The 27,321-nt window shown below is 53.9% G+C and overlaps 1 protein-coding gene across 1 annotated transcript in view; it reads left to right on the top strand.

The window, feature by feature from the left end:
• Positions 1-25,824, top strand: part of TKTL1 (transketolase like 1) — a 39,198-nt gene extending 13,374 nt beyond the window's left edge. Inside the window, exons 7-13 of the mRNA XM_059911442.1 lie at positions 723-887; positions 17,046-17,202; positions 18,766-18,896; positions 20,606-20,689; positions 22,978-23,077; positions 23,207-23,326; positions 24,614-25,824. Coding sequence (XP_059767425.1) covers positions 723-887; positions 17,046-17,202; positions 18,766-18,896; positions 20,606-20,689; positions 22,978-23,077; positions 23,207-23,326; positions 24,614-24,786 — 930 coding nt within the window. The 3' untranslated portion in view covers positions 24,787-25,824. The remainder of the gene's footprint in view (positions 1-722; positions 888-17,045; positions 17,203-18,765; positions 18,897-20,605; positions 20,690-22,977; positions 23,078-23,206; positions 23,327-24,613) is intronic.
• The last annotated feature ends 1,497 nt before the right edge of the window (positions 25,825-27,321 follow it).

Here is a 27,321-nt window from a genome sequence, read left to right as displayed (position 1 = left end):
GTCTGGCTTATTTCACTTAGCACTGTGTTCTCGAGGTTCATCCGTGTGGTGGCAGTACTCCATTTTATGGGTATATCATATGTTTTATTTATCCATTCACCTGTTGCTGGACATTTGGGTTGTTTCTACCTTTTGGCTATTGTGAATAATGCTGCAATGAACATTTGTGTACAACCTTTCGTATAGATGTATTTTTCTCTTGGGTATATGCCTAGGAGTAGAATTGCTGGGTCGTAGTAATTCTGCTTAACTCTTTGAGGAAATGCCAAGCCTTGTTTTTTTTAATAGAAAAACTCAATATTGTAAGGATGTCAGTTCTCCCCTAAATTAATCCATAGATTGAGTCCAATCTCAAACAGTATCCTAATGGAATTGTTTATTATTTGTATTACGTTTCTAAAGTTCTACATTTTAATATTTACAGTGAGTATTATCAGTCTTGTAGTTAAACACTCACAGAGGCATTTGCATTTTGGGAAATGTAAATTTTTAAATCAACTATAGGAATGGGACAGAAGAATAAATTTATTTGGGGGAAATTGATACCCAGTGAGCCAAGTATGGATTTAAAATTGGCTAGCAGTCCTTTTTTATGACCCTAAAGGAGATTATTGGTGAATCACAAATTTGCTTTCTTCATTAAGGTAGATGACAGTTTATAATTCTACCAATTCACCTTCCTTCTAAACCCATTCTAAGAAACTCTACTGTTTAACTTCCAGATAGCTACTCGGAAAGCATGTGGTTTGGCCCTGGCTAAGCTGGGCCATGCAAATGACAGAGTCGTTGTGCTGCACGGTGACAGCAAGAACTCCACCTTCTCTGAGATATTCAAGAAGGAACACCCTGAGCGCTTCGCTGAGTGTTGTACTGCTGAGCAAAACATGGTGTGTGTGCTGGGGACATCCATCTTGAGTCTTCTCATTGACAAACAGTGGCCCACCAGACATAGGAGGGCTGCGCTGTGTTACAGTTTTTCTTTCCACTTATAAAAGCAAAGGAACTGGAGGAAAAAAGTGTCGGGGGAAACAAGTACAGAGCAACCAGGCAGAGTCTGAGGGGTGACTTCCAGGACCGCAGGGAGGGGCTCCAGCCATCTGCCCTCAGGTCTCCAGGCCTAAAGCATGCCCAGCTCCCTGGTAGCTCTAGGTGACCCCACTCTTCCTGCCCTGCCCATCCCACAACCAGGCAATCCTACAACATCCCAGAGGCCAATAGATTGAAAGCTACAAGGGACTGTGGTTTTTCTCTCCACCTTGTTGCATGGGGCCTAATAGATCCTAGATATTCAAATGTTGCCCTAATTGCAGCCTCAAGAATGTCAGTAGTGCTGTGGCCTTAGGTAGAGCTGTTCTGCTTATCTGTGCTTCAGTCTCTTCCCAGGATGACATTAGCGCAGGAGTCCCTTATGCATGCACATATCCGCACACACTCCCCTCGAGAGAGAGAAAGGAGTTTGTGCAAGTAAACGCCTTGACTTGTAAAGCTCTGTGCCACTGCAGAGGCCAGCGCACATGTACCTTCGCATCGTAGAGGCCAGAAACAGCACTGGCCAGAAATCTATGGGCCAGCAGGCCTTAGGTGACCACCAGAGAGATTGTATTTGGAACAAGTAGTATTTACAGATATTTTAAATTAGTTGCCAGCTTTTTTTTTCTTTTTTCTTTTTTTTTTTTTTTGCCTGTACCATGTGGCATGTGGGATCTTAGTTCCCCGACCAGGGATCGAACCCGCGCCCCCCTGTGTTGGAAACACGGAGTCTTAACCACTGGACCGCCGGGGAAGTCCCAGTTGCCAGCTTTTAAAAGTCAGGAAATTTTATATGGAATCCAAATTTCTGGATTCTCTTGAAGAATGGGAAGATCTGGCAACACTGGGACGACATTCCTTCCTTCCTGCCACCAGTTAGCTGGAGCCAAGCAGGGGCCCCATTTAGATGGGGGTCCACAGCCAGCTCACCATGTCCCTGCGTCCTGCTGGCCCGCTCATTTGTTCACGGTGCTTCCCTGGCCCTGTCAGTGTTGGAATTTAAGCCCCCCTGTTCAGTAAAGTAGGTCATTGCAATTGTAAGAATATGTACATTTTTCTGTGGGTCTCATTAAGCTAAGCTGTTTCCATTTTGAATGGAAAAAAAATACAATTCATAATTTTCTGAATTGAGCCACCTATCAAAAAGCTTGCTTCCTAACTCATTGATTCTTTCAGTCAGCAACTGAAGGCAACGAATAAAGCAGCAGCCAGCAAGTGGGTAGCATCCAGGGCTACCAGGTGAAACTGGTGACTACAGTGATAGCGTGACTAGGGCCAGTCAGCAGCAAGGTCTCAGAGGACGTGACGTTTAAGCTGAGACTTAAGTGACAAGGAGTCAGTCATGCGCAGATCTTTGGGGGACGGTATTCCCAGCAGGGGGCCCAGCTAGCTCTGTGGCACGCCCAAATCTGAGCTGTTCAGGGAGCAGAAGGGAGGGCCGCTGTGGAGAACAGCTTGCTGGGGGGAGCGGGGGAGGTGACAGGAGATGGCGACTTGGACGAGGGCAGCAGCTGTGGGGTTGGAGAGGAGCAGACTCATCCAGAATCTGCTTTGCCGGGAGAGTCGGCAGGATGCCATGGGGTAGGTGTCAGGGCAGGAACCAAGGCTGGCGCTAGGGCAGAGGCCAGAGCACCTGGGAGCGGAGGAGTGTTGCTTCCTGAGAGGGACAAGACTGGGGGAGGAATGGGTTTGGGGAACGCAGTCAGGAGCTCTCTTTGGGCCCTGGGGTAGGGGGGTCAGGGTACCTGTTAGACTGGGGATGGGGGTGCCAGGTAGCTTAGAGGATAGATCATTTATCTCCAAGTGTGTTTGCTTTCCAAACTGCTGAATGTGTTTTTCTAAACTAGATCTTTTTCTGCCTAGCTTTAAGTTAACATCTAAATTTTTCATCACAGATTTAAGTAGATGCAAAGGATATAATTTCCCGTATATTGAAATTTGTGACACTTTAACACTCAAATCATCCAATTACATGAAGGCTCTCTTTGTCAGAAATTAAATCCGTTTTTCTACTTGAATTCTTATTTCCGTTCTGCTTCCCCAAATATATTTATGCATGAAAGCCTTTTGTTGACAGTTCTTTTCTGCAATAAAAATATGCATATACATTGACAGTTTTTAAAAATTTTCTTATGTCCATAGGCCTTGGAGCATTACAATTTGTTTTCTTCTAGATTGAGCTACAGTTATAATTATTAGCTTGTGTAGCATTGGTTAAGTACACTTAAAGCTAGAATGAGACAAGCTTCAGAACAAAATCTATTCGTATTTTAATGATGTAAGTGCCAAGAAACCTTGTTTACATAAATAAGGTGATGGGAAGGGAAAGAGTTTTGTTGTGGCAACATCATTCAATTCATTTGAATTCCTTCCCAGTTATAAGCCAAAAATCACACAGTGATCTTTCATGTTAAGTTGTTGGTGGAAAATTATTTGTAAAGGGTTGACAGTTACATTAGGTTCTCTTTCAGTTTTGTTAAAAGAATTGGAAAACCCCTGACTTAAAAAAGAATTTGTTATCCAATCTTTTGAGTTCTGTAGTTTCTCAAGGCTGCTATGATTATTTCGAATTGTCCTTTCTGTTTTGATCCGGAGCTCTTACACTCCAGGGTGTTGCCCAACTGAAGGACCCGATGAGGGTGAGAGAGCGCCTTTCGGCAGTCAGTGACTGGGAGGCGATTATCAGGGAGACAGCGGGAAGTAGGCCCTGGGCCCTTTTGCTGGCAGACGGACATGGGAGTCAAGGATCTTGACGTTGAGACCAGCCACAGCCATGTGCCCCTTGGATGGTCTTTGTTTACCTCAAGATGTTCATCTTCTAGTTTGAAGCCTGCCAGGGTATGTGAGCCTGCCCTTCCAGCGGAGGTGAAGAATAGAGAGAGAGAGAAGCGTGGTTAGCATCAAGCACATCAGACTGACACAGTGGGACCATATGCTGGTTCCCTGTGGAGGGGGCAGATGAGGAGGAGTGTGGCCCGAGGCCCAGGACTCAGTCTAGGTGCGCCGCCCAGCAGAAGCGGCCTAGGCAGGGTCAGCAGCGTTCAGTGAGACGGCTGGTCTGTAGTGCTGGAGGCAACTGAGAGGCCAGGTACGATGCAGGCAGGGTCTGTAGTGCTGGAGGCTCCTGAGAGGTCAGGTACGATGCAGGCAGGGTCTGTAGTGCTGAAGTCTCTTGAGAGGCCAAGTACGATGCAGGCAGGGTCTGTAGTGCTGGAGGCTCCTGAGAGGTCAGGTACGATGCAGACATGGTCTGTAGTGCTGGAGGCTCCTGAGAGGTCAGGTACGATGCAGACAGGGTCTCTAGTGCTGGAGGCTCCTGAGAGGTCAGGTACGATGCAGGCAGGGTCTGTAGTGCTGGAGGCTCCTGAGAGGCCAGGTACGATGCAGACAGGGTCTGTAGTGCTAGAGGCTCCTGAGAGGCCAGGTACGATGCAGACAGGGTCTGTAGTGCTGGAGGCACCTGAGAGGTCAGGTACGATGCAGGCAGGGTCTGTAGTGCTGGAGGCTCCTGAGAGGTCAGGTACGATGCAGGCAGGGTCTGTAGTGCTGAAGTCTCTTGAGAGGCCAGGTACGATGCAGGCAGGGTCTGTAGTGCTGGAGGCTCCTGAGAGGTCAGGTACGATGCAGACATGGTCTGTAGTGCTGGAGGCTCCTGAGAGGTCAGGTACGATGCAGACAGGGTCTGTAGTGCTGGAGGCTCCTGAGAGGCCAGGTACGATGCAGACAGGGTCTGTAGTGCTAGAGGCTCCTGAGAGGCCAGGTACGATGCAGACAGGGTCTGTAGTGCTGGAGGCACCTGAGAGGTCAGGTACGATGCAGGCAGGGTCTGTAGTGCTGGAGGCTCCTGAGAGGTCAGGTACGATGCAGGCAGGGTCTGTAGTGCTGAAGTCTCTTGAGAGGCCAGGTACGATGCAGGCAGGGTCTGTAGTGCTGGAGGCTCCTGAGAGGTCAGGTACGATGCAGACATGGTCTGTAGTGCTGGAGGCTCCTGAGAGGTCAGGTACGATGCAGACAGGGTCTCTAGTGCTGGAGGCTCCTGAGAGGTCAGGTACGATGCAGGCAGGGTCTGTAGTGCTGGAGGGTCCTGAGAGGTCAGGTACGATGCAGGCAGGGTCCGTAGTGCTGGAGGCTCCTGAGAGGCCAGGTAAGATGCAGACAGGGTCTGTAGTGCTGGAGGCTCCTGAGAGGCGAGGTACGATGCACGCAGGGTCTGTAGTGCTGGAGGCTCCTTAGAGGTCAGGTACGATGCAGACATGGTCTGTAGTGCTGGAGGCTCCTGAGAAGTCAGGTACGATGCAGACATGGTCTGTAGTGCTGGAGGCTCCTGAGAGGCCAGGTAAGATGCAGACAGGGTCTGTAGTGCTGGAGGCTCCTGAGAGGTTAGGTACGATGCAGGCAGGGTCTGTAGTGCTGGAGGCTCCTGAGAGGTCAGGTACGATGCATACAGGGTCTGTAGTGCTGGAGGCTCCTGAGAGGTCAGGTACTATGCAGGCATGGTCTGTAGTGCCGGAGGCTCCTGAGAGGTCAGGTACGATGCAGACAGGGTCTGTAGTGCTGGAGGCTCCTGAGAGGTCAGGTACGATGCAGGCAGGGTCTGTAGTGCTGGAGGCTCCTGAGAGGTCAGGTACGATGCAGGCAGGGTCTGTAGTGCCAGAGGCTCCTGAGAGGTCAGGTATGACACAGAAAGGGTCTGTAGTGCTGGAGGCTCCTGAGAGGTCAGGTACGACGCAGACAGTGTCTGTAGTGCTGGAGGCTCCTGAGAGGCCAGGTACGATTAGGCAGGGTCTGTAGTGCTGAAGTCTCTTGAGAGGCCAGATACGATGCAGGCAGGGTCTGTAGTGCTGGAGGCTCCTGAGAGGCCAGGTACGATGCAGACATGGTCTGTAGTGCTGGAGGCTCCTGAGAGGTCAGGTACGATGCAGACATGGTATGTAGTGCTGGAGGCTCCTGAGAGGTCAGGTACGATGCAGGCAGGGTCTGTAGTGATGGAGGCTTCTGAGAGGCCAGGTACGATGCAGGCAGGGTCTGTAGTGCTGGAGGCTCCTGAGAGGCCAGGTACGATGCAGGCAGTGTCTGTAGTGCTGGAGTCTTCTGAGAGGCCAGGTACGATGCAGACAGGTTCTGTAGTGCTGGAGGCTCCTGAGAGGCCAGGTACGATGCAGGCAGGGTCTGTAGTGATGCAGGCTCCTGAGAGGTCAGGTAAGATGCAGACAGGGTCTGTAGTGCTGGAGGCTCCTGAGAGGCGAGGTACGATGCAGACAGGGTCTGTAGTGCTGGAGGCTCCTGAGAGGTCAGGTACGATGCAGACATGGTCTGTAGTGCTGGAGGCTCCTGAGAGGTCAGGTATGATGCAGACATGGTCTGTAGTGCTGGAGGCTCTTGAGAGGTTAGTTACGATGTAGGCAGGGTCTGTAGTGCTGGAGTCTCCTGACAGGCCAGGTACGATGCAGACAGGGTCTGTAGTGCTAGAGGCTCCTGAGAGGCCAGGTACGATGCAGACAGGGTCTGTAGTGATGGAGGCTCCTGAGAGGTCAGGTACGATGCAGACATGGTCTGTAGTGCTGGAGGCTCCTGAGAGGTCAGGTGCGATGCAGACAGGGTCTGTAGTGCTGGAGGCTCCTGAGAGGCCATGTACGATGCAGACAGGGTGTGTAGTCCTGGAGGCTCCTGAGAGGCCAGGTACGATGCAGACAGGGTCTGTAGTGCTGGAGGCTCCTGAGAGGTCAGGTACAATGCAGGCAGGGTCTGTAGTGCTGTTGGCTCCTGAGAGGTCAGGTACGATTCAGCCAGGGTCTGTATTGCTGGAGGCTCCTGAGAGGTCAGGTACGTTGCAGGCATGTTCTGCAGTGCTGGAGGCTCCTGAGAGGTCAGGTACGATGCAGGCATGGTCTGTAGTGCTGGAGGCTCCTGAGAGGTCAGGTACGATGCAGACAGGGTCTGTAGTGATGGAGGCTCCTGAGAGGTCAGGTGCGATGCAGACAGGGTCTGTAGTGCTGGAGGCTTCTGAGAGGCCATGTACGATGCAGACAGGGTGTGTAGTCCTGGAGGCTCCTGAGAGGCCAGGTACGATGCAGACAGGGTCTCTAGTGCTGGAGGATCCTGAGAGGTCAGGTACGATGCAGACAGGGTCTGTAGTGATGGAGGCTCCTGAGAGGTCAGGTACGATGCAGACAGGGTCTGTAGTGCTGGAGGCTCCTGAGAGGTCAGGTACGATGCAGGCACTGTCTGTAGTGCTGGAGTCTTCTGAGATGCCAGGTACGATGCAGAGAGGGTCTGTAGTGCTGGAGGCTCCTGAAAGGCCATGTACGATGCAGACAGGGTCTGTAGTCCTGGAGGCTCCTGAGAGGCCAGGTACGATGCAGACAGGGTCTGTAGTCCTGGAGGCTCCTGAGAGGTCAGGTACGATGCAGGCAGGGTCTGTAGTGCTGGAGGCTCCTGAGAGGTCAGGTACGATGCAGGCATGGTCTGTAGTGCTGGAGGCTCCTGAGAGGTCAGGTACGATGCAGACAGGGTCTGTACTGATGGAGGCTCCTGAGAGGTCAGGTACGATGCAGACAGGGTCTGTAGTGCTGGAGGCTCCTGAGAGGTCAGGTGCGATGCAGACAGGGTCTGTAGTGCTGGAGGCTCCTGAGAGGCCATGTACGATGCAGACAGGGTGTGTAGTCCTGGAGGCTCCTGAGAGGCCAGGTACGATGCAGACAGGGTCTGTAGTGCTGGAGGCTCCTGAGAGGTCAGGTACGATGCAGGCAGTGTCTGTAGTGCTGGAGGCTCCTGAGAGGCCAGGTACGATGCAGACAGGGTCTGTAGTCCTGGAGGCTCCTGAGAGGTCAGGTACGATGCAGACAGAGTCTGTAGTGCAGGAGGCTCCTGAGAGGCCAGGTACGATGCAGACAGGGTCTGTAGTGCTGGAGGCACCTGAGAGGTCAGGTACGATGCAGACAGGGTCTGTAGTGCTGGAGGCTCCTGAGAGGTCAGGTACGATGCAGGAAGTGTCTGTAGTGCTGGAGGCTCCTGAGAGGTCAGGTACGATGCAGACAGGGTCTGTAGTGCTGGAGGCTCCTGAGAGGTTAGGTGCGATGCAGACAGGGTCTGTAGTGCTGGAGGCTCCTGAGAGGCCATGTACGATGCAGACAGGGTGTGTAGTCCTGGAGGCTCCTGAGAGGCCAGGTACGATGCAGACAGGGTCTGTAGTGCTGGAGGCTCCTGAGAGGTCAGGTGTGATGCAGACAGGGTCTGTAGTGCTGGAGGCTCCTGAGAGGTCAGGTACGATGCAGGCAGTGTCTGTAGTGCTGGAGTCTTCTGAGAGGCCAGGTACGATGCAGACAGGGTCTGTAGTGCTGGAGGCTCCTGAGAGGCCAGGTACGATGCAGGCAGGGTCTGTAGTGCTGGAGGCTCCTGAGAGGTCAGGTACGATGCAGACAGGGTCTGTAATGCTGGAGGCTCCTGAGAAGCCAGGTACGATACAGGCAGGGTCTGTATTGCTGGAGGCTCCTGAGAGGCCAGGTACGATGCAGGCAGGGTCTGTAGTCCTGGAGGCTCCTGAGAGGTCAGGTACATTGCAGGCATGTTCTGTAGTGCTGGAGGCTCCTGAGAGGTCAGGTACGATGCAGGCAGGGTCTGTAGTGCTGGAGGCTCCTGAGAGGATAGGTACGATGCAGGAAGTGTCTGTAGTGCTGGAGGCTCCTGAGAGGTCAGGTACGATGCATACAGAGTCTGTAGTGCTGGAGGCTCCTGAGAGGTCAGGTACGATGCAGACAGGGTCTGTAGTGCTGGAGGCACCTGAGAGGTCAGGTACGATGCAGACAGGGTCTGTAGTGCTGGAGGCTCCTGAGAGGTCAGGTACGATGCAGACATGGTCTGTAGTGCGGGAGGCTCCTGAGAGGTCAGGTACGATGCAGACAGGGTCTGTAGTGCTGGAGGCACCTGAGAGGTCAGGTACGATGCAGACATGGTCTGTAGTGCTGGAGGCTCCTGAGAGGTTAGGTACGATGCAGACAGGGTCTGTAGTGCTGGAGGCACCTGAGAGGTCAGGTACGATGCAGACATGGTCTGTAGTGCTGGAGGGTCCTGAGAGGTCAGGTACGTTGCAGGCATGTTCTGTAGTGCTGGAGGCACCTGAGAGGTCAGGTACGATGCAGACAGGGTCTGTAGTGCTGGAGGCTCCTGAGAGCCCAGGTACGATGCAGACAGGGTCTGTAGTGATGGAGGCTCCTGAGAGGTCAGGTACGATGCAGGCAGGGTCTGTAGTGCTGGAGGCTCCTGAGAGGTCAGGTACGATGCAGGCAGGGTGTGTAGTGCTGGAGGCTCCTGAGAGGCCAGGTACGATGCAGGCAGGGTCTGTAGTGCTGGAGGCTCCTGAGAGCCCAGGTACGATGCAGGCAGGGTCTGTAGTGATGGAGGTTCCTGAGAGGTCAGGTACGATGCAGGCAGGGTCTGTAGTGCTGGAGGCTCCTGCGAGGTCAGGTACGATGCAGACATGTTCTGTAGTGCTGGAGGCTCCTGAGAGGTCAGGTAGGATGCAGACAGGTTCTGTAGTGCTGGCGGCTCCTGAGAGGTCAGGTACAATGCAGGCAGGGTCTGTAGTGCTGTTGGCTCCTGAGAGGTCAGGTACGATTCAGCCAGGGTCTGTATTGCTGGAGGCTCCTGAGAGGTCAGGTACGTTGCAGGCATGTTCTGTAGTGCTGGAGGCTCCTGAGAGGTCAGGTACGATGCAGGCAGTGTCTGTAGTGCTGGAGGCTCCTTAGAGGTTAGGTACGATGCAGGCAGTGTCTGTAGTGCTGGAGGCTCCTGAGAGGTCAGGTACGATTCAGGCATGGTCTGTAGTGCCGGAGGCTCCTGAGAGGTCAGGTACGATGCAGGCAGGATCTGTAGTGCCGGAGGCTCCTGAGAGGTTAGGTACGATGCAGACAGGGTCTGTAGTGCTGGAGGCTCCTGAGAGGCCAGGTACGATGCAGGCAGGGTCTGTAGTGCTGGAGGCTCCTGAGAGGCCAGGTACGATGCAGGCAGGGTCTGTAGTGCTGGAGGCTCCTGCGAGGCCAGGTACGATGCAGGCAGGGTCTGTAGTGCTGGAGGCTCCTGAGAGGTCAGGTACGATGCAGGCAGTGTCTGTAGTGCTGGAGGCTCCTTAGAGGTTAGGTACGATGCAGGCAGTGTCTGTAGTGCTGGAGGCTCCTGAGAGGTCAGGTACGATGCAGGCAGGGTCTGTAGTGCTGGAGGCTCCTGAGAGGTCAGGTACGATGCAGGCAGGGTCTGTAGTGCTGGAGGCTCCTGAGAGGTTAGGTACGATGCAGGAAGTGTCTGTAGTGCTGGAGGCTCCTGAGAGGTCAGGTACGATGCAGACAGGGTCTGTAGTGCTGGAGGCACCTGAGAGGTCAGGTACGATGCAGACATGGTCTGTAGTGCTGGAGGCTCCTGAGAGGTTAGGTACGATGCAGACATGGTCTGTAGTGCTGGAGGCACCTGAGAGGTCAGGTACGTTGCAGGCATGTTCTGTAGTGCTGGAGGCACCTGAGAGGTCAGGTACGTTGCAGGCATGTTCTGTAGTGCTGCAGGCACCTGAGAGGTCAGGTACGATGCAGACATGGTCTGTAGTGCTGGAGGCTCCTGAGAGGTTAGGTACGATGCAGACATGGTCTGTAGTGCTGGAGGGTCCTGAGAGGTCAGGTACGTTGCAGGCATGTTCTGTAGTGCTGGAGGCACCTGAGAGGTCAGGTACGATGCAGACAGGGTCTGTAGTGCTGGAGGCTCCTGAGAGGTCAGGTACGATGCAGGCAGGGTCTGTAGTGATGGAGGCTCCTGAGAGGTCAGGTACGATGCAGGCAGGGTCTGTAGTGCTGGAGGCTCCTGAGAGGTCAGGTACGATGCAGGCAGGGTCTGTAGTGCTGGAGGCTCCTGAGAGGCCAGGTACGATGCAGGCAGGGTCTGTAGTGCTGTTGGCTCCTGAGAGGTCAGGTACGATGCAGGCAGGATCTGTAGTGCCGGAGGCTCCTGAGAGGTTAGGTACGATGCAGGCAGTGTCTGTAGTGCTGGAGGCTCCTGAGAGGTCAGGTACGATGCAGGCATGGTCTGTAGTGCTGGAGGCTCCTGAGAGGTCAGGTACGATGCAGACAGGGTCTGTAGTGATGGAGGCTCCTGAGAGGTCAGGTGCGATGCAGACAGGGTCTGTAGTGCTGGAGGCTTCTGAGAGGCCATGTACGATGCAGACAGGGTGTGTAGTCCTGGAGGCTCCTGAGAGGCCAGGTACGATGCAGACAGGGTCTCTAGTGCTGGAGGATCCTGAGAGGTCAGGTACGATGCAGACAGGGTCTGTAGTGATGGAGGCTCCTGAGAGGTCAGGTACGATGCAGACAGGGTCTGTAGTGCTGGAGGCTCCTGAGAGGTCAGGTACGATGCAGGCACTGTCTGTAGTGCTGGAGTCTTCTGAGATGCCAGGTACGATGCAGAGAGGGTCTGTAGTGCTGGAGGCTCCTGAAAGGCCATGTACGATGCAGACAGGGTCTGTAGTCCTGGAGGCTCCTGAGAGGCCAGGTACGATGCAGACAGGGTCTGTAGTCCTGGAGGCTCCTGAGAGGTCAGGTACGATGCAGGCAGGGTCTGTAGTGCTGGAGGCTCCTGAGAGGTCAGGTACGATGCAGGCATGGTCTGTAGTGCTGGAGGCTCCTGAGAGGTCAGGTACGATGCAGACAGGGTCTGTACTGATGGAGGCTCCTGAGAGGTCAGGTACGATGCAGACAGGGTCTGTAGTGCTGGAGGCTCCTGAGAGGTCAGGTGCGATGCAGACAGGGTCTGTAGTGCTGGAGGCTCCTGAGAGGCCATGTACGATGCAGACAGGGTGTGTAGTCCTGGAGGCTCCTGAGAGGCCAGGTACGATGCAGACAGGGTCTGTAGTGCTGGAGGCTCCTGAGAGGTCAGGTACGATGCAGGCAGTGTCTGTAGTGCTGGAGGCTCCTGAGAGGCCAGGTACGATGCAGACAGGGTCTGTAGTCCTGGAGGCTCCTGAGAGGTCAGGTACGATGCAGACAGAGTCTGTAGTGCAGGAGGCTCCTGAGAGGCCAGGTACGATGCAGACAGGGTCTGTAGTGCTGGAGGCACCTGAGAGGTCAGGTACGATGCAGACAGGGTCTGTAGTGCTGGAGGCTCCTGAGAGGTCAGGTACGATGCAGGAAGTGTCTGTAGTGCTGGAGGCTCCTGAGAGGTCAGGTACGATGCAGACAGGGTCTGTAGTGCTGGAGGCTCCTGAGAGGCCATGTACGATGCAGACAGGGTGTGTAGTCCTGGAGGCTCCTGAGAGGCCAGGTACGATGCAGACAGGGTCTGTAGTGCTGGAGGCTCCTGAGAGGTCAGGTGTGATGCAGACAGGGTCTGTAGTGCTGGAGGCTCCTGAGAGGTCAGGTACGATGCAGGCAGTGTCTGTAGTGCTGGAGTCTTCTGAGAGGCCAGGTACGATGCAGACAGGGTCTGTAGTGCTGGAGGCTCCTGAGAGGCCAGGTACGATGCAGGCAGGGTCTGTAGTGCTGGAGGCTCCTGAGAGGTCAGGTACGATGCAGACAGGGTCTGTAATGCTGGAGGCTCCTGAGAAGCCAGGTACGATACAGGCAGGGTCTGTATTGCTGGAGGCTCCTGAGAGGCCAGGTACGATGCAGGCAGGGTCTGTAGTCCTGGAGGCTCCTGAGAGGTCAGGTACATTGCAGGCATGTTCTGTAGTGCTGGAGGCTCCTGAGAGGTCAGGTACGATGCAGGCAGGGTCTGTAGTGCTGGAGGCTCCTGAGAGGATAGGTACGATGCAGGAAGTGTCTGTAGTGCTGGAGGCTCCTGAGAGGTCAGGTACGATGCATACAGAGTCTGTAGTGCTGGAGGCTCCTGAGAGGTCAGGTACGATGCAGACAGGGTCTGTAGTGCTGGAGGCACCTGAGAGGTCAGGTACGATGCAGACAGGGTCTGTAGTGCTGGAGGCTCCTGAGAGGTCAGGTACGATGCAGACATGGTCTGTAGTGCGGGAGGCTCCTGAGAGGTCAGGTACGATGCAGACAGGGTCTGTAGTGCTGGAGGCACCTGAGAGGTCAGGTACGATGCAGACATGGTCTGTAGTGCTGGAGGCTCCTGAGAGGTTAGGTACGATGCAGACAGGGTCTGTAGTGCTGGAGGCACCTGAGAGGTCAGGTACGATGCAGACATGGTCTGTAGTGCTGGAGGGTCCTGAGAGATCAGGTACGTTGCAGGCATGTTCTGTAGTGCTGGAGGCACCTGAGAGGTCAGGTACGATGCAGACAGGGTCTGTAGTGCTGGAGGCTCCTGAGAGCCCAGGTACGATGCAGACAGGGTCTGTAGTGATGGAGGCTCCTGAGAGGTCAGGTACGATGCAGGCAGGGTCTGTAGTGCTGGAGGCTCCTGAGGGGTCAGGTACGATGCAGGCAGGGTGTGTAGTGCTGGAGGCTCCTGAGAGGCCAGGTACGATGCAGGCAGGGTCTGTAGTGCTGGAGGCTCCTGAGAGCCCAGGTACGATGCAGGCAGGGTCTGTAGTGATGGAGGTTCCTGAGAGGTCAGGTACGATGCAGGCAGGGTCTGTAGTGCTGGAGGCTCCTGCGAGGTCAGGTACGATGCAGACATGTTCTGTAGTGCTGGAGGCTCCTGAGAGGTCAGGTAGGATGCAGACAGGTTCTGTAGTGCTGGCGGCTCCTGAGAGGTCAGGTACAATGCAGGCAGGGTCTGTAGTGCTGTTGGCTCCTGAGAGGTCAGGTACGATTCAGCCAGGGTCTGTATTGCTGGAGGCTCCTGAGAGGTCAGGTACGTTGCAGGCATGTTCTGTAGTGCTGGAGGCTCCTGAGAGGTCAGGTACGATGCAGGCAGTGTCTGTAGTGCTGGAGGCTCCTTAGAGGTTAGGTACGATGCAGGCAGTGTCTGTAGTGCTGGAGGCTCCTGAGAGGTCAGGTACGATTCAGGCATGGTCTGTAGTGCCGGAGGCTCCTGAGAGGTCAGGTACGATGCAGGCAGGATCTGTAGTGCCGGAGGCTCCTGAGAGGTTAGGTACGATGCAGACAGGGTCTGTAGTGCTGGAGGCTCCTGAGAGGCCAGGTACGATGCAGGCAGGGTCTGTAGTGCTGGAGGCTCCTGAGAGGCCAGGTACGATGCAGGCAGGGTCTGTAGTGCTGGAGGCTCCTGCGAGGCCAGGTACGATGCAGGCAGGGTCTGTAGTGCTGGAGGCTCCTGAGAGGCCTGGTACGATGCAGGCAGGGTCTGTAGTGCTGGAGGCTCCTGCGAGGCCAGGTACGATGCAGGCAGGGTCTGTAGTGCTGGAGGCTCCTGAGAGGCCTGGTACGATGCAGGCAGGGTCTGTAGTGCTGGAGGCTCCTGAGAGGTCAGGTACGATGCAGGCAGGGTCTGTAGTGCTGGAGGCTCCTGAGAGGTTAGGTACGATGCAGGAAGTGTCTGTAGTGCTGGAGGCTCCTGAGAGGTCAGGTACGATGCAGACAGGGTCTGTAGTGCTGGAGGCACCTGAGAGGTCAGGTACGATGCAGACATGGTCTGTAGTGCTGGAGGCTCCTGAGAGGTTAGGTACGATGTAGACAGGGTCTGTAGTGCTGGAGGCACCTGAGAGGTCAGGTACGTTGCAGGCATGTTCTGTAGTGCTGGAGGCACCTGAGAGGTCAGGTACGTTGCAGGCATGTTCTGTAGTGCTGCAGGCACCTGAGAGGTCAGGTACGATGCAGACATGGTCTGTAGTGCTGGAGGCTCCTGAGAGGTTAGGTACGATGCAGACATGGTCTGTAGTGCTGGAGGGTCCTGAGAGGTCAGGTACGTTGCAGGCATGTTCTGTAGTGCTGGAGGCACCTGAGAGGTCAGGTACGATGCAGACAGGGTCTGTAGTGCTGGAGGCTCCTGAGAGGTCAGGTACGATGCAGGCAGGGTCTGTAGTGATGGAGGCTCCTGAGAGGTCAGGTACGATGCAGGCAGGGTCTGTAGTGCTGGAGGCTCCTGAGAGGTCAGGTACGATGCAGGCAGGGTCTGTAGTGCTGGAGGCTCCTGAGAGGCCAGGTACGATGCAGGCAGGGTCTGTAGTGCTGGAGGCTCCTGAGAGCCCAGGTACGATGCAGGCAGGGTCTGTAGTGCTGGAGGCTCCTGAGAGGTCAGGTACGATGCAGACAGGGTCTGTAGTGCTGGAGGCTCCTGAGAGGTCAGGTATGATGCAGGCATGGTCTGTAGTGCTGGAGGCTCCTGACAGGTCAGGTATGATGCAGGCATGGTCTGTAGTGCTGGAGGCTCCTGACAGGTCAGGTATGATGCAGGCATGGTCTGTAGTGCTGGAGGCTCCTGAGCGGCCAGGTATGATGCAGGCAGGGTCTGTAGTGCTGGAGGCTCCTGAGAGGCCAGGTACGATGCAGACAGGGTCCGTAGTGCTGGAGGCTCCTGAGAGGCCAGGTACGATGCAGGCATGGTCTGTAGTGCTGGAGGCTCCTGACAGGTCAGGTACGATGCAGGCAGGGTCTGTAGTGCTGGAGGCTCCTGAGAGGCCAGGTAAGATGCAGACAGGGTCTGTAGTGCTGGAGGCTCCTGAGGGGCGAGGTACGATGCAGACAGGGTCTGTAGTGCTGGAGGCACCTGAGAGGTCAGGTACGATGCAGACAGGGTCTGTAGTGCTGGAGGCTCCTGAGAGGTCAGGTACGATGCAGGCAGGGTCTGTAGTGCTGGAGGCTCCTGCGAGGTCAGGTACGATGCAGACATGTTCTGTAGTGCTGGAGGCTCCTGAGAGGTCAGGTAGGATGCAGACAGGTTCTGTAGTGCTGGCGGCTCCTGAGAGGTCAGGTACAATGCAGGCAGGGTCTGTAGTGCTGGAGGCTCCTGAGAGGTCAGGTAGGATGCAGACAGGTTCTGTAGTGCTGGCGGCTCCTGAGAGGTCAGGTACAATGCAGGCAGGGTCTGTAGTGCTGTTGGCTCCTGAGAGGTCAGGTACGATTCAGACAGGGTCTGTAGTGCTGGAGGCTCCTGAGAGGTCAGGTACGATGCAGGCAGGGTCTGTAGTGCTGGAGGCTCCTTAGAGGTTAGGTACGATGCAGGCAGTGTCTGTAGTGCTGGAGGCTCCTGATAGGCCAGGTACGATGCAGGCAGGGTCTGTAGTGCCGGAGGCTCCTGAGAGGTTAGGTACGATGCAGACAGGGTCTGTAGTGCTGGAGGCTCCTGCGAGGTCAGGTACGATGCAGGCAGGGTCTGTAGTGCTGGAGGCTCCTGAGAGGCCTGGTACGATGCAGGCAGGGTCAGATGTCCTCTCCGTTTGGCAGCTTCTGGGTCCCTCACAGGGAATGGCAGCCTAGATGAAGGGAAACGGGCAGAAAGTGGGAAATTAGGAAGTGTGCGAAGTTTCCTGTGAAGGAGAACATAGACGAAGGGCAGCACCTGGCGCGGGAAGACAAGGTGAAAGTGAGGGGGGAAGATGGAAGATAGTAGCACACGCTTCAGTGATCAGAGAGGGAGAAACTGAGGGAACATGGGAGGGGAGGGAATGATTGCACATTCAGAGATGCCCTTGAGGAAGCAGGAGAAGGCTGAGGTTCAGCAGGGTGGGCAAGTGGGCCTCAAGTAGGTACCGGTCTGCCCCGTCTCCTACTGACACGGCGGCGGGGACGTGGGGACGGGATGGGAGAGCCTCCGTTGTTTACCTCTCTTCCCCAGGAAATGCGCGGGGGAAGCATGCGAAGGGGCAGGGAGAGAGGGGACAGGAGGTAGGGGAAGAGAATAGGAAGGAGACCCACGGTGAGTGCAGGGCAGCCTTGAGGGTCTCGAGCTTCCACATCTTGGATTTGAAGGAGCAGGGTCAGCACTGCAGCTCGTCTTCTGTGGCAGCATTCAGGGGACACCGTGGATTTGCCAGGTTTGGGGTTTTCCCAGGTAGGTGCCTGGGGGAGGGGTGGCAAGGTGAGAGGGTGCAGAGTAGAGGTTTCCCTGAGATCCCCACACTCTGTGCTGGGGAACGGAAGGGGCAGTGGTGTCCGGGAGTGTTCTGATTCACCTGCTTTGTGTTGCAGGTGAGCGTGGCTCTGGGATGCGCCACCCGTGGTCGGACTGTTACTTTTGTTTGCACCTTCGCTGCCTTTTTGAGCCGAGCATTTGATCAGATCCGGATGGGAGCCATCTCTCAAAGCAACATCAACCTCATTGGGTCCCACTGCGGGGTATCCATAGGTATGAGTTCTCAATGCCGTCATTTTAATCGCCTTCCTCCTTTACAGAGAAAGATTAGCCTGCAAGAGGTTGAACTGCCAGCGTGCTTAAGGTTCCATAATGTTTGATTATCATAACCTCCGTTTTGAAAAAAGCCATGTCATGTTTTAGAAGTTCCAGACACTCTGGGTAACTTTTGAGCCGATCTCTTGGTATTACTGAAAAGTGCCCATTTTTTCTGTCATCGAGAAATAATTATCTGTCCTGAGTGCCTCTTCTTTGTCAAGCCACGTACTAGGTAGAGATTGGGTCACCCTGGCATCACCGAATTGTTTACTGCTCTCTGGTCGCCTTAGTCTAAGTGGGGACAAGCTGCATGGGCACAGCAAAGTGAGCAGCACAGCCTGCCAGGGCTCCCCCGGCCCGAGCAGCCTGCTTGGACAGAATGGGAAACCTCGAGGCGCCCAACACGTGGGCAGTAACCGTGGATGGGCTACCTGGAAGCTGGGGGAACACGGGCGCCGGGAGGGGGACCGCGGCGCGTGTTAGCAGTGGACAGAAAACCGGGCGAGCCTGTGAGGACCTGAAGAAGGATTTCAGCGTTGCTGACAGGAGGAGTCTCAGACGGCAGGAACAGCAGAACCCCAGTCCCCGGGGGTTTCTTGCCTGGGAAACGTCCGGGATGACAGAAATGGGGAGTCTAGAGAGACGGGGCACCTGACATTCCTGTGGCGGGGCAGGTCAAGGTAGATGTGGCAGCTAACGCTTGCTGCCAGAATGCTGGAGGGGAGGGCTGGACGTGCGTGTTTGGGTGTCGTCTTGGGGACTTCCTGGGAGAGCAAGACTGGCTAAGAAGTCTCTGGATGGCCAGATGCAGGGGAAGAGAGCAAGGAGGGAGGAGGGCCTGGACAGGGGTCCGGGGTCTCTGCCTGGGGCTGGGTGAGGAGTAAGTTTTAGACTCAGCTGAGTGGAGAAGTGGCTGTAGGTCCAGCCCAGAGGAGCCGGGGTTCTGAGGAGAGACAGTGGTCCCAGGCCAGGCGGTGTACGCGGCGACAGTTCCCTTCCTAGCTGGAAGAGCTAGGCCGCCCTGGTGTACATCGGGCTTTCTCTTTGCACAGAGTCTCTTTCCCCCCCCACACGAAGGCCCTCTGAGTTCCAGCAGCACCCCGAGGGCACCCCAAAGGCTATGTTCTGTGATTCTCAGCTACTTTGAAGGCCATGAGAAATGAATGAGACCATATGAGTCTGAAAACTTTAGTCTCTTGATGGAGAAGGTAGAAGAGCAGAGAAGAAATGACAGAGTCTGAGGGGGCCTCCTAGGGAGAAGTGCACAGGGCCAGAGACCTGGTGCTCGGGGACGAGTGTTGGGTCGCTCAGGGCAGCAGCGCTAGGACCGTGTGCCAGGGGTTGGCGAGGCTTGGGGCCGAGAAGAGGCCTGTGCCGTGTTGCTTGCAGCGTCAGTTGGGAGCCTCAGGCGGGGCGTGGCAGTGACCTGCGCTGCGCTGGCGGCCACCCCGGTGGCACGCGTGCTTGGCTGACGGGGCGGGCTCACCTTTCCATTGGGCTGTGGCTTTGCTTTCTCAGGTGAAGACGGCCCCTCCCAGATGGCCCTGGAGGATCTGGCCATGTTCCGAGCGGTTCCGAACTGCACGATTTTCTATCCGAGCGATGCCATCTCAACGGAGCACGCCGTGCTCCTGGCGGCCAACACCGAGGTATCCGAAAGGGGGCACTGGCGCCGACAGAAAACATTGCTGGGCTCTGATGCTGCTTTGGTACTGATGGCTTGATTTTTTTTCCCCCATTTTTTTCTCAGCATAAAGAAAATAGATATTCGTTATAGGAAATTTGGTTGTAGGATTCCTTTTAAAAGTAGAACCATTGCCCCAGAAAAGGGTGATGAACCACGAAGAACATGAATACATTCGCATTGTAAAAAGCAGTGCAGAAGAATTTCGAACCCCTGACGACCTGTATCGGGTGGGACTTGGGTCAAGAAGAGGGGGTGCTCTGGGGCTCTGAGACAGGGAGCCCTTGGCAGGGCCACGGAAGTGGGTCCCAGCGACAAGCCATCATGTGCTGGCCTTAGACACAGCCCGTGCAGCTGCCACCTCGTGATATCAGAAAACTGGACAGTTGCCAGTGGGAGGCCACTGCAGACAAACCCTGGGGTCCCCAGCCCTGTCCCGCCCTCAGAAACAGCTCAGAAGGCTACAAGTCTGGCTTCTGCCCTGCCTGCCCCCCCTGAAGTCTCACCCAGGGGCATCAGATGGACACAACCTAACTCCTGTCCAGAGCCCAGCCGCAGCAGAGGCCAGGGGACAGAATCTTTACCTTTCTAACCATTCTAGCTAGCGGCCGCCAGACTCACCTCACCCTCCAGGCCTGCACGCACCCATGCCCCTGCACAGGCAAACCTGGGCACAGTTGGGGTGGGTTGTACGAGTTCCGTTCCAAGCATTTCCAACGTGTTAGAGACATGAGTTTCTTTTACTTTTTTCCTTTAAACCTAAGTGGCCTCACACATTGTTCTGGATTTTTCTACGTGCTATATCCGGGACATTGTTCTATGTCCTTGCATGTACAGTGCAATCTCGTGTGCTGCAGGATCTTATTTGTGGGAAGTTCAAAAGAGACAAAGCTGTGGTGACGGAAATCAGAATAGAGGTTGCTTCTTGGGTGGGGAGAGTGACAGGAGAGAGGCATGAGGGAACTTTCTGGGCAGGTGCAAATGCTGTCCAGACTCAGGAGATGGTTACATGGTGTATAACTTATCAGAATTCGGGGCGTGCTCCACTTAAGTAAATTTTACCTTGTAAAAATACACCGAATAGAACTAGTTCATAACATGTAAATGAACAAAAGGAATCAGTGTTCCTAAATTAATGTATGGGTTTATCATGTACGATTTAAATATGTATGTAAATTAACAAATACTAGACATTTGAGTATTCATTTACATTCCTGTTTAGATGTTCAAGGTGATAAAAAACGTATTTACATCTTTTTATTGGAGAAATAGTCATTTTATATTCCGGTGTCTAAGGTACTTCTAAGGATGGAGCATTCATTACAAGCTGTTGTGACAAAAGTTGTTTCCCATGTGTTTTAGGCTTTCTAGTCAAGGTGAGTCAGCGCTCCTGCTCCACGTTTATGTTCTGTGGAGACACAACAGATCGATTTATATTTGAGAAAGCTTTCCTAAACGGGTGAGCAGGACAGTGTGGAGAGCTCGTCACAGGGCACCCAGCAGGGTCCTTCGTAGTAACCTGACCCCGTGACAGTTGGCCCTCACTCCAGAAGGCACATTTTGTTTTTAGTACAAAGAATTGTTAGGTCCTCCCCCGCTTCTTTTTGAGGTTTATTAGTTGGAAATTTAGTTTGATTTTCTCAACTGTGGCTCTGGTGTTCATTTACACCCTAGGGGATGTGCTACATTCGGACCAGTCGGCCAGCAACTGCAGTTATTTACACCGTATACGAAAACTTTGAGGTTGGACGGGCCAAGGTAAGGCCTTAAGTTCTCCAGTGTCTTCCAGCATCAGTTCACGTGGAGAGCACTGTTCTTAAAGCCAGCGCTAGAGACGTCCACAGTTGACGCTTCATTCTTTCTTTGCACTAGTTTAAAAAAAATTCATGACCTTTGCCTGCTTTTCTTCAGGAAGGAACATTCTGCCAACATCAGCCTGAACTGAACGTTTCTCCTTTCTGAAAGGAGCCTCTTTGTTGAGCCCTTAAAGATTAGCTGGTAACAACTTGAAGGCTTTTGAGTTGCTTTGCTGTACCTTATCACAGCCTCAAGCTAAACAAAATAATAGAACCCATTTCAGATGAATAGTATATCTGTTAGGTTCTGGTTTTGCAGGTCCAAGGCCAGGAATGTAACAAACAAATATGAACCATCTTGCCTCTGGCCATTGTGTGACCCTGCGGTTGGTTTTGCACATGGATTGTGGCCTCGCCCCCAGGCCTGCTGATAAAGGCTGGCATTGCAAGGTGCCTCCTATCTCCTGTATCCTTGAGAAAGCCCTAGAAGCACAGATTGTTAGCAGCCAGCCATGTTTTGTAGATGAGGGCCAGAGAAGGTGTTCAGGAAGACCAGGATTCAAGCCCCTACGGCAGCTCGACGTCTGTGTGCCTGCCTGTCCGAGCTGCGCGTGCAGAAAACCAGCAGCGTCTGTGGAGAAAATAAGTGACTGCCCACCACCTAGAGAGCAGGGCTTACAGACATTTGGCCGCGTTTTCTTCCTGGCTTTTTCTATATACACGTATATATATATGTGTATATCTTAGTTGAGATCATACTGCATAGGAAAGTTTTACGTCCTGTCTTTATCTTATAAGCCTTTTAGAACGTCATTAATACTCTCCTTAAGTATGTGAAAGACTGATAGCCACTCTTGAAGAGCAATAGGTGACTTCCAACGTGATTGCTAAGGGCTAGGCTGCCCCAGAATTCACAGTGGCTAGTGCTCAGAATGAGTGAGTGAGCGCTGGGTGGCTTTAGTGCCACAGTAGAGCAGGCGTACCCAGAGCAGTTAATAGTCCCCCATAGTTCCATTCTGCTGAATGGAAAAGCTGTATTACCCACTTCAGTGTGAACTACTCGCTCACACTATGGTTCCCTGGACTCCCACGTTTAACTCAAAGCCATATGTTTGCCTCTGGGGGTGGTGAGGAGTGTGTCTTGGTGATAGTTATATGGTTTTCAAAGCTTTCTCATATCTCTCTTCTTTTTTCCCCCCCCCCCTGATGTTTGTCCTGTCCTCACAAAATGAAGTAAACTTCCTGATGTGAGTTAAAACGTGTGTGATAATATGCATGTCGTGGATAATTCAAGGGCTGGATTTGCAAAGGGGGACGTAGGTGTGTGTATGTATGTGTGTATATGTATGTATCTATACATGTATATTTGTGTGTGTGTGTGTGTGTGTGTGTGTGTGTGTATGAAAACACTAGAACATTCTCAAAGAATGGGTGTGGGTGGTTTGAAGCCCTGAATATCTGTAGTCAGCAATGGTTCTTAAGCCACAGGAAAAGCTATACAGAGGAATGCAATGCAGACTTCCAGATGCCTTTGGTTGGGTGACTTTGGAGGAAACAAAACGATGGAAAAAAGAGCAGAGAACCCTGTCTGCTTACAGAATAGCGGGTGGTTGGGAGCATGGGCTTTGAAGTCAGATGGGCCTGGCTGCTGGTCTCAGCCCTGCCCTGGGCGAGTTCCTCCTGTTCTGAGATTTGCTTTCCACAGCCACAGAAGGGGCCCGCTAATGCACGGGCTTCACAGGGCACTTGGGCATGCACCTCGAAAATGCCCCCAAATGGTCCCCATTCGCGTGTTCGTGATTGGAGTCCAGTCTGTGTGAGTGCCCCAGCAAGATGTTCACGCAGCCCAGAGGTGGCGCCTTTGCAGACCCCTTGGTGGGCGTGAGTCCGTGCTCTGGAGCAGATGGGCTGTACAACTCGCTTCTGGCCTTCAGCCTTTCACATCCCAGTTGGAAATGCACCTGCTTTGCTAAAGGGTCATTTTGCATACGTATTGTAAAACAACTTAGTAATTTGGCATCGTGAATCATGAGGAAAAGTAGGTGAATTTGTTAAACAAACATGAAGTGGGGCTTATTCAAAAGAGTATGTCCTTGTTGGTCAGTGTGCTGACTCGGCCTTTTTTATAGTGAACTATTAAGGAGTGAAATTGGTAGGCTGAGGAGAGCAGTGTAGCAGAGTGTCCTCCACTTTGAGACACACTCTGTGTGTAGCAAGCACAGCATTTTTGTTTTGTGGGTGCAACACCAGGTCGTCCGCAACGGTGTCAACGACAAGCTCACAGTTGTTGGAGCTGGAGTGACCTTGCATGAAGCCTTAGCAGCCGCCGATGATCTTTCTAAGCAAGAAGGTCAGTTGGTTGTTGCTGAATGCTGAAGTTCAAGCTGGGAGTGGTAGGACTTGGGCTGCCTGTGTGCCCCAATCTGTCTTTTATTCTAAGTCTGCTTCATACACCAAGCTGGTTATCTCTGTTCTCCAGATATTTCTATCCGCGTCATAGACCTGTTTACTGTTAAACCCCTGGATGCAGCCACCATCATCTCCAACGCAAAAGCCACAGGTGGCCAGATTATCACAGTGGAGGATCACTCTTCAGAAGGTGTGTGCAGGCCTTGGGGACCACTTTGAAAGTCTGCTTTGGTGCAGCGTGTTTTTGTTTTCCTTGACCAGAGGTGTGCCATGATCGTGGGCGGCACCTCCAGCCAACCACTCACCCAGCAACCTGTATTACTTGCTCTTTGCGACGGTATGGGTATAGGGTCTCTTGCCCGCCTGCACTGGCTGGCTAAGGGTTGGGGCCGTGCCCATCCTCGTTTGTGTGTGCTCAGCGCAGTGTGCAGTGCCTGGTCCCCGGGTAGCTGGCTCAGTGGCAGTGCAGAGGAGTGTCTAACTTGGCATTGTGAGGGGAGGCGTCATAAGAAGCTTCACAGTTGCTCTTGAGTATTGAATGATTAATAGTTTGCCCCCCACAGAAAAATGGCAATAGTGCCTTGCAAGCAGAGAACACAGCAAATGCAGGAAAAGTGTGGCCAGGGAGAGGGGGCTGGGCAGTGTTTGGCCAGGGAAGGTCAGGTGGGGCAGAGGAGGGAGTGGGGAGCTTCATGTGTTTGCGTGTCAGGGGCCCCAAGAGCACCCCCGTGATCTGCAGGAAAGCACTCCAGTGCCCTCCCGGCTGAGGTTGATGGCAGGGAAAGGGCACACGCCAGCACCCCCAAGGACAGAAGACACGGGTCGGGTCGGGGGTGGAGAGCCCCACCCCTTCGGCTTCCTCTCTCCCTCCCATGAGGGGCCGGCCGAGCACTCTCCCTTCTCCGGCAGTCACAGATGCCGCCCTGGGGACCCAGGGAGCCCACTCGAGACTCAGCGCCCCGGGTTTCATTGAGGGCTGGTCGCAGCCCGGCACGTGCCAAACTTCCCGATTCCCAGGGGAAAGCAGGTGCGCCCCATAAACCACCCTGTGGTGCCAGAGTCCAGGCACAGGGACCACCCTTATCAGTAGGGAAAGCGTCTCGTCGATGCAGGGCACTCGCACCAGCCCACTGCCCGGGCACCACCCCAGGGGCAGCCTTGCCAGCTGGCCCTTCCGAAGCTGGCATGCAGTTCGTAGGTTCCTGACAGCTTTGAGAATCTGAGTTCCACAGACGCCTGCATCCGCGGAGCCCCAGTGGAAAGAGCCCCTGCCATAAGTGAGGCTGGGAGCAATTTGGAGACTCGCACGTTTGAACGAGAACGCTTCTGGTCAGTCGGGGAATGGTTGTTTATGAATCAACAGCCAGTGAAAAATATCTTTCCCTGGGAACCACAAATTCAAAGGCGTCTATGTGATGGGGTTTTAAGGCTGACTAGCTGTTTCCAGAACAGAGCCTGATGTCCCTTGCTTCCCCAGGTGGCATCGGGGAGGCTGTTTGTGCAGCGGTGTCCATGGAGCCTGACATCCTGGTCCATCAGCTGGCAGTGTCAGGAGTGCCTCGGAGCGGAAGGCCGAGTGAGCTGCTCAGTATGTTTGGAATCAGTGCCAGACACATCATAATGGCTGTGAAGTGTGTCTTAATGAATTAAAATAGCTGTTGGGGGCTTCCCTGGTGGCGCAGTGGTTGGGAATCCGCCTGCCAATGCAGGGCACACGGGTTCGTGCCCCGGTCTGGGAAGATCCCACATGCCGCGGAGCGGCTAGGCCCGTGAGCCACAACTACTGAGCCTGCGCGTCTGGAGCCTGTGCTCCGCAACAGGAGAGGCCGCGGCGGTGAGAGGCCCGCGCACCGCAATGAAGAGTGGCCCCCACTTGCCGCAACTAGAGAAAGCCCTCGCACAGAAACGAAGACCCAACACAGCCAAAGATAAAAATAAATAAATTAAAAAAGAAAAGAAAAGAAAAGAAGTTGTAGCACTGAGTGCAACTCTTTAAAAAAAAAAAATAGCTGTTGGCTTTGGTCTTAGAAGACTGGCCTCTTTACCTTACATTTATGCTCATTGCCAAACCATCACTTAAATCTATACTGTTGCGCTTTATTCTTTTTGAAAGCAAAGCCAGTTAACTACTTTCCTGTTAAGCCATAACTACGTATACAAGAGTAACTTTCACCTTTGAATCATAAATGTGGGTTACAAGACAAGGTTTTAAGTGACAGAATAGCTAACAAAACAACCACCTAATAAATTTTCTGATGAGACTACAGATAACTGGGCTGGGGACCAACATAAGGTAACAGTTTCTTAAATGTGTGTCATAAGTAAAGAAAATGCGAATTGAATTGTAGACTGCAGTTGCCCAGGTTTGGCAGCGCTATACCCCCATGCTGCGCACCGCTATACCCCCATGCTGCGCACCGCTGTCCCAGCTCAGTCCACCTGCTGCCATCCTACCTGTAGCCTCCCAGGCACTGTGTCAGCGCAGTTGCCCTGGAACTTCCTCTGGTGTCTGCCTTCATCTCCTCTCTTCCGCGAGGAGGCTGCGCCTAGTGTGTCCCGTGCTGCTTGCAGCGACTGCTCCGCGGAGAGGACACAGCCTGTTCTCGTCTCCACCCCGCACTCTCCTGTGAGATCTCAGAAGTGTCTCATTTGCCCAGTGACCAACCCGAACTGTTATCTCAACTGTACTCATCTGCTAAGCATGCTAGTTAAAGTTAATGTTAATAAAGCAATTAAGAACCGGCTACCTGCTTTATTGCGTTTGTGCCTTGTATGTGTAATTTGGTTTCTCCTTGACAAAATCCTAAATGAGGAAGGAGCTGTTATCTAAACCAGCAGAGAGCCATGTCCCTTAACAAGCCCTGGAAATGGTACTGGGCAGGAGATGCACCACTAGAGGACAGTATACAGCCTGAAAAGCCAGCCCTGAGCTGACTCCTTAATTTAGCTCTGAGCATGTAAACCATGTGGCCGGAATACAAGAAGAAAATACCTGCCAGGTAAATTAAAGATAGGCCCCGCCTCCGCCCCCCCCCCCGCCCCCCCGCCATAACTGAAGAGTCCTGAGCCCTCTTCTTTGCGGGCTGTACAAGAAGTCCTTCTTCCCTGGAGACCCGGGGCGGGGTCTGCGCCCTCCCGCGAGAAAGGCCAAGAAAAAGTCGCCCCCAAGATCCAGGGCTCAGGAGACCCCGTGAGCACTGTTGGGCCCACCCTGACCCGGCAGAGAAAAGAGACGTTGTGCTCCCCAGGGTGACTTGGAGAAGGGGAGGAGGAAGGTGGCGACCCCACCCAGATGGCAAACGAGCACTGTCACTCCTTGTCCGGCTGGGCCCCAGTCCTGGCCTCTCAGAGCTGCCTTGATCTGTACTCCTGGGAGCTTCCACCCTCCCACGGCCCAGAATGTGGCACCCACCCCCACACACAGTTCTCTCCCCGCCCACTGAATTCCAGCGCCTCCTGAGTGTGCCTCTGAGATGTTCTAAGATAAAGCACGGATCCTTCCCCCGCCTGCCCAAGGATAGCTGCCAGAGAAGTGTCCAGAGCTAGTACCCATACCACCAGGGATCTAAGTATCCGCCAGAGGTGCCCACGCTTCTAGAGGTGGGGACAGCAAGAAGGTAACAAAGTCTTCCCCATGTCACTTGACAGGTGTGACACACCTGTTCTTCTCCAGGACGACCTGTCACTTTAGTGAATGGGTCCTTTAGGAAGGCTTGGGAAGATTTGCGGTGTGCACTTCCAGCAATGCTGCAACAAGGTCCTTCCCAGGGAACACGGCTTCCCCTTCCATCAGGGGGGCTCTGGGTCTGGAAACTGGGTGAGAAGGTGTGACTCTCCACGGGGGCAACTCAAGTCAGGTTTTTGCTCCCAGAACTAGACGGTTTAGGGTTATACGCATCAAGCAGTCCTGTAGCAGGCTGCCCAACTATTTCCTGCTTAGAGGCTCATTTTCTGCGCCTTGCTCGCTTGCCTCCAGCCCGCCATTCTTGCTTTTCCTGGAACATGCCAGATTGTTCCTTGGGGTCGGGGCCTTGGCTCCGGCTGGTCCTCAGCCCTTACGCTGGTGTTCCTGCTCTAATGGCTCTCTCAGCGCCTTGCTGAAAAGAGCTGCTTCTGGACCTATCCCTGGAACACAGTTGGGGGGTGGAGTGTTCAGGCTGGATATGATGAATCTACTCTCAAATT

Source organism: Balaenoptera ricei, chromosome X, assembly GCF_028023285.1.
Source record: "Balaenoptera ricei isolate mBalRic1 chromosome X, mBalRic1.hap2, whole genome shotgun sequence".
Taxonomy (NCBI): Eukaryota; Metazoa; Chordata; class Mammalia; order Artiodactyla; family Balaenopteridae; genus Balaenoptera; species Balaenoptera ricei.
Note: the sequence above shows the minus strand (reverse complement) of the source record. Positions and strands in the feature narration are given on the sequence as shown.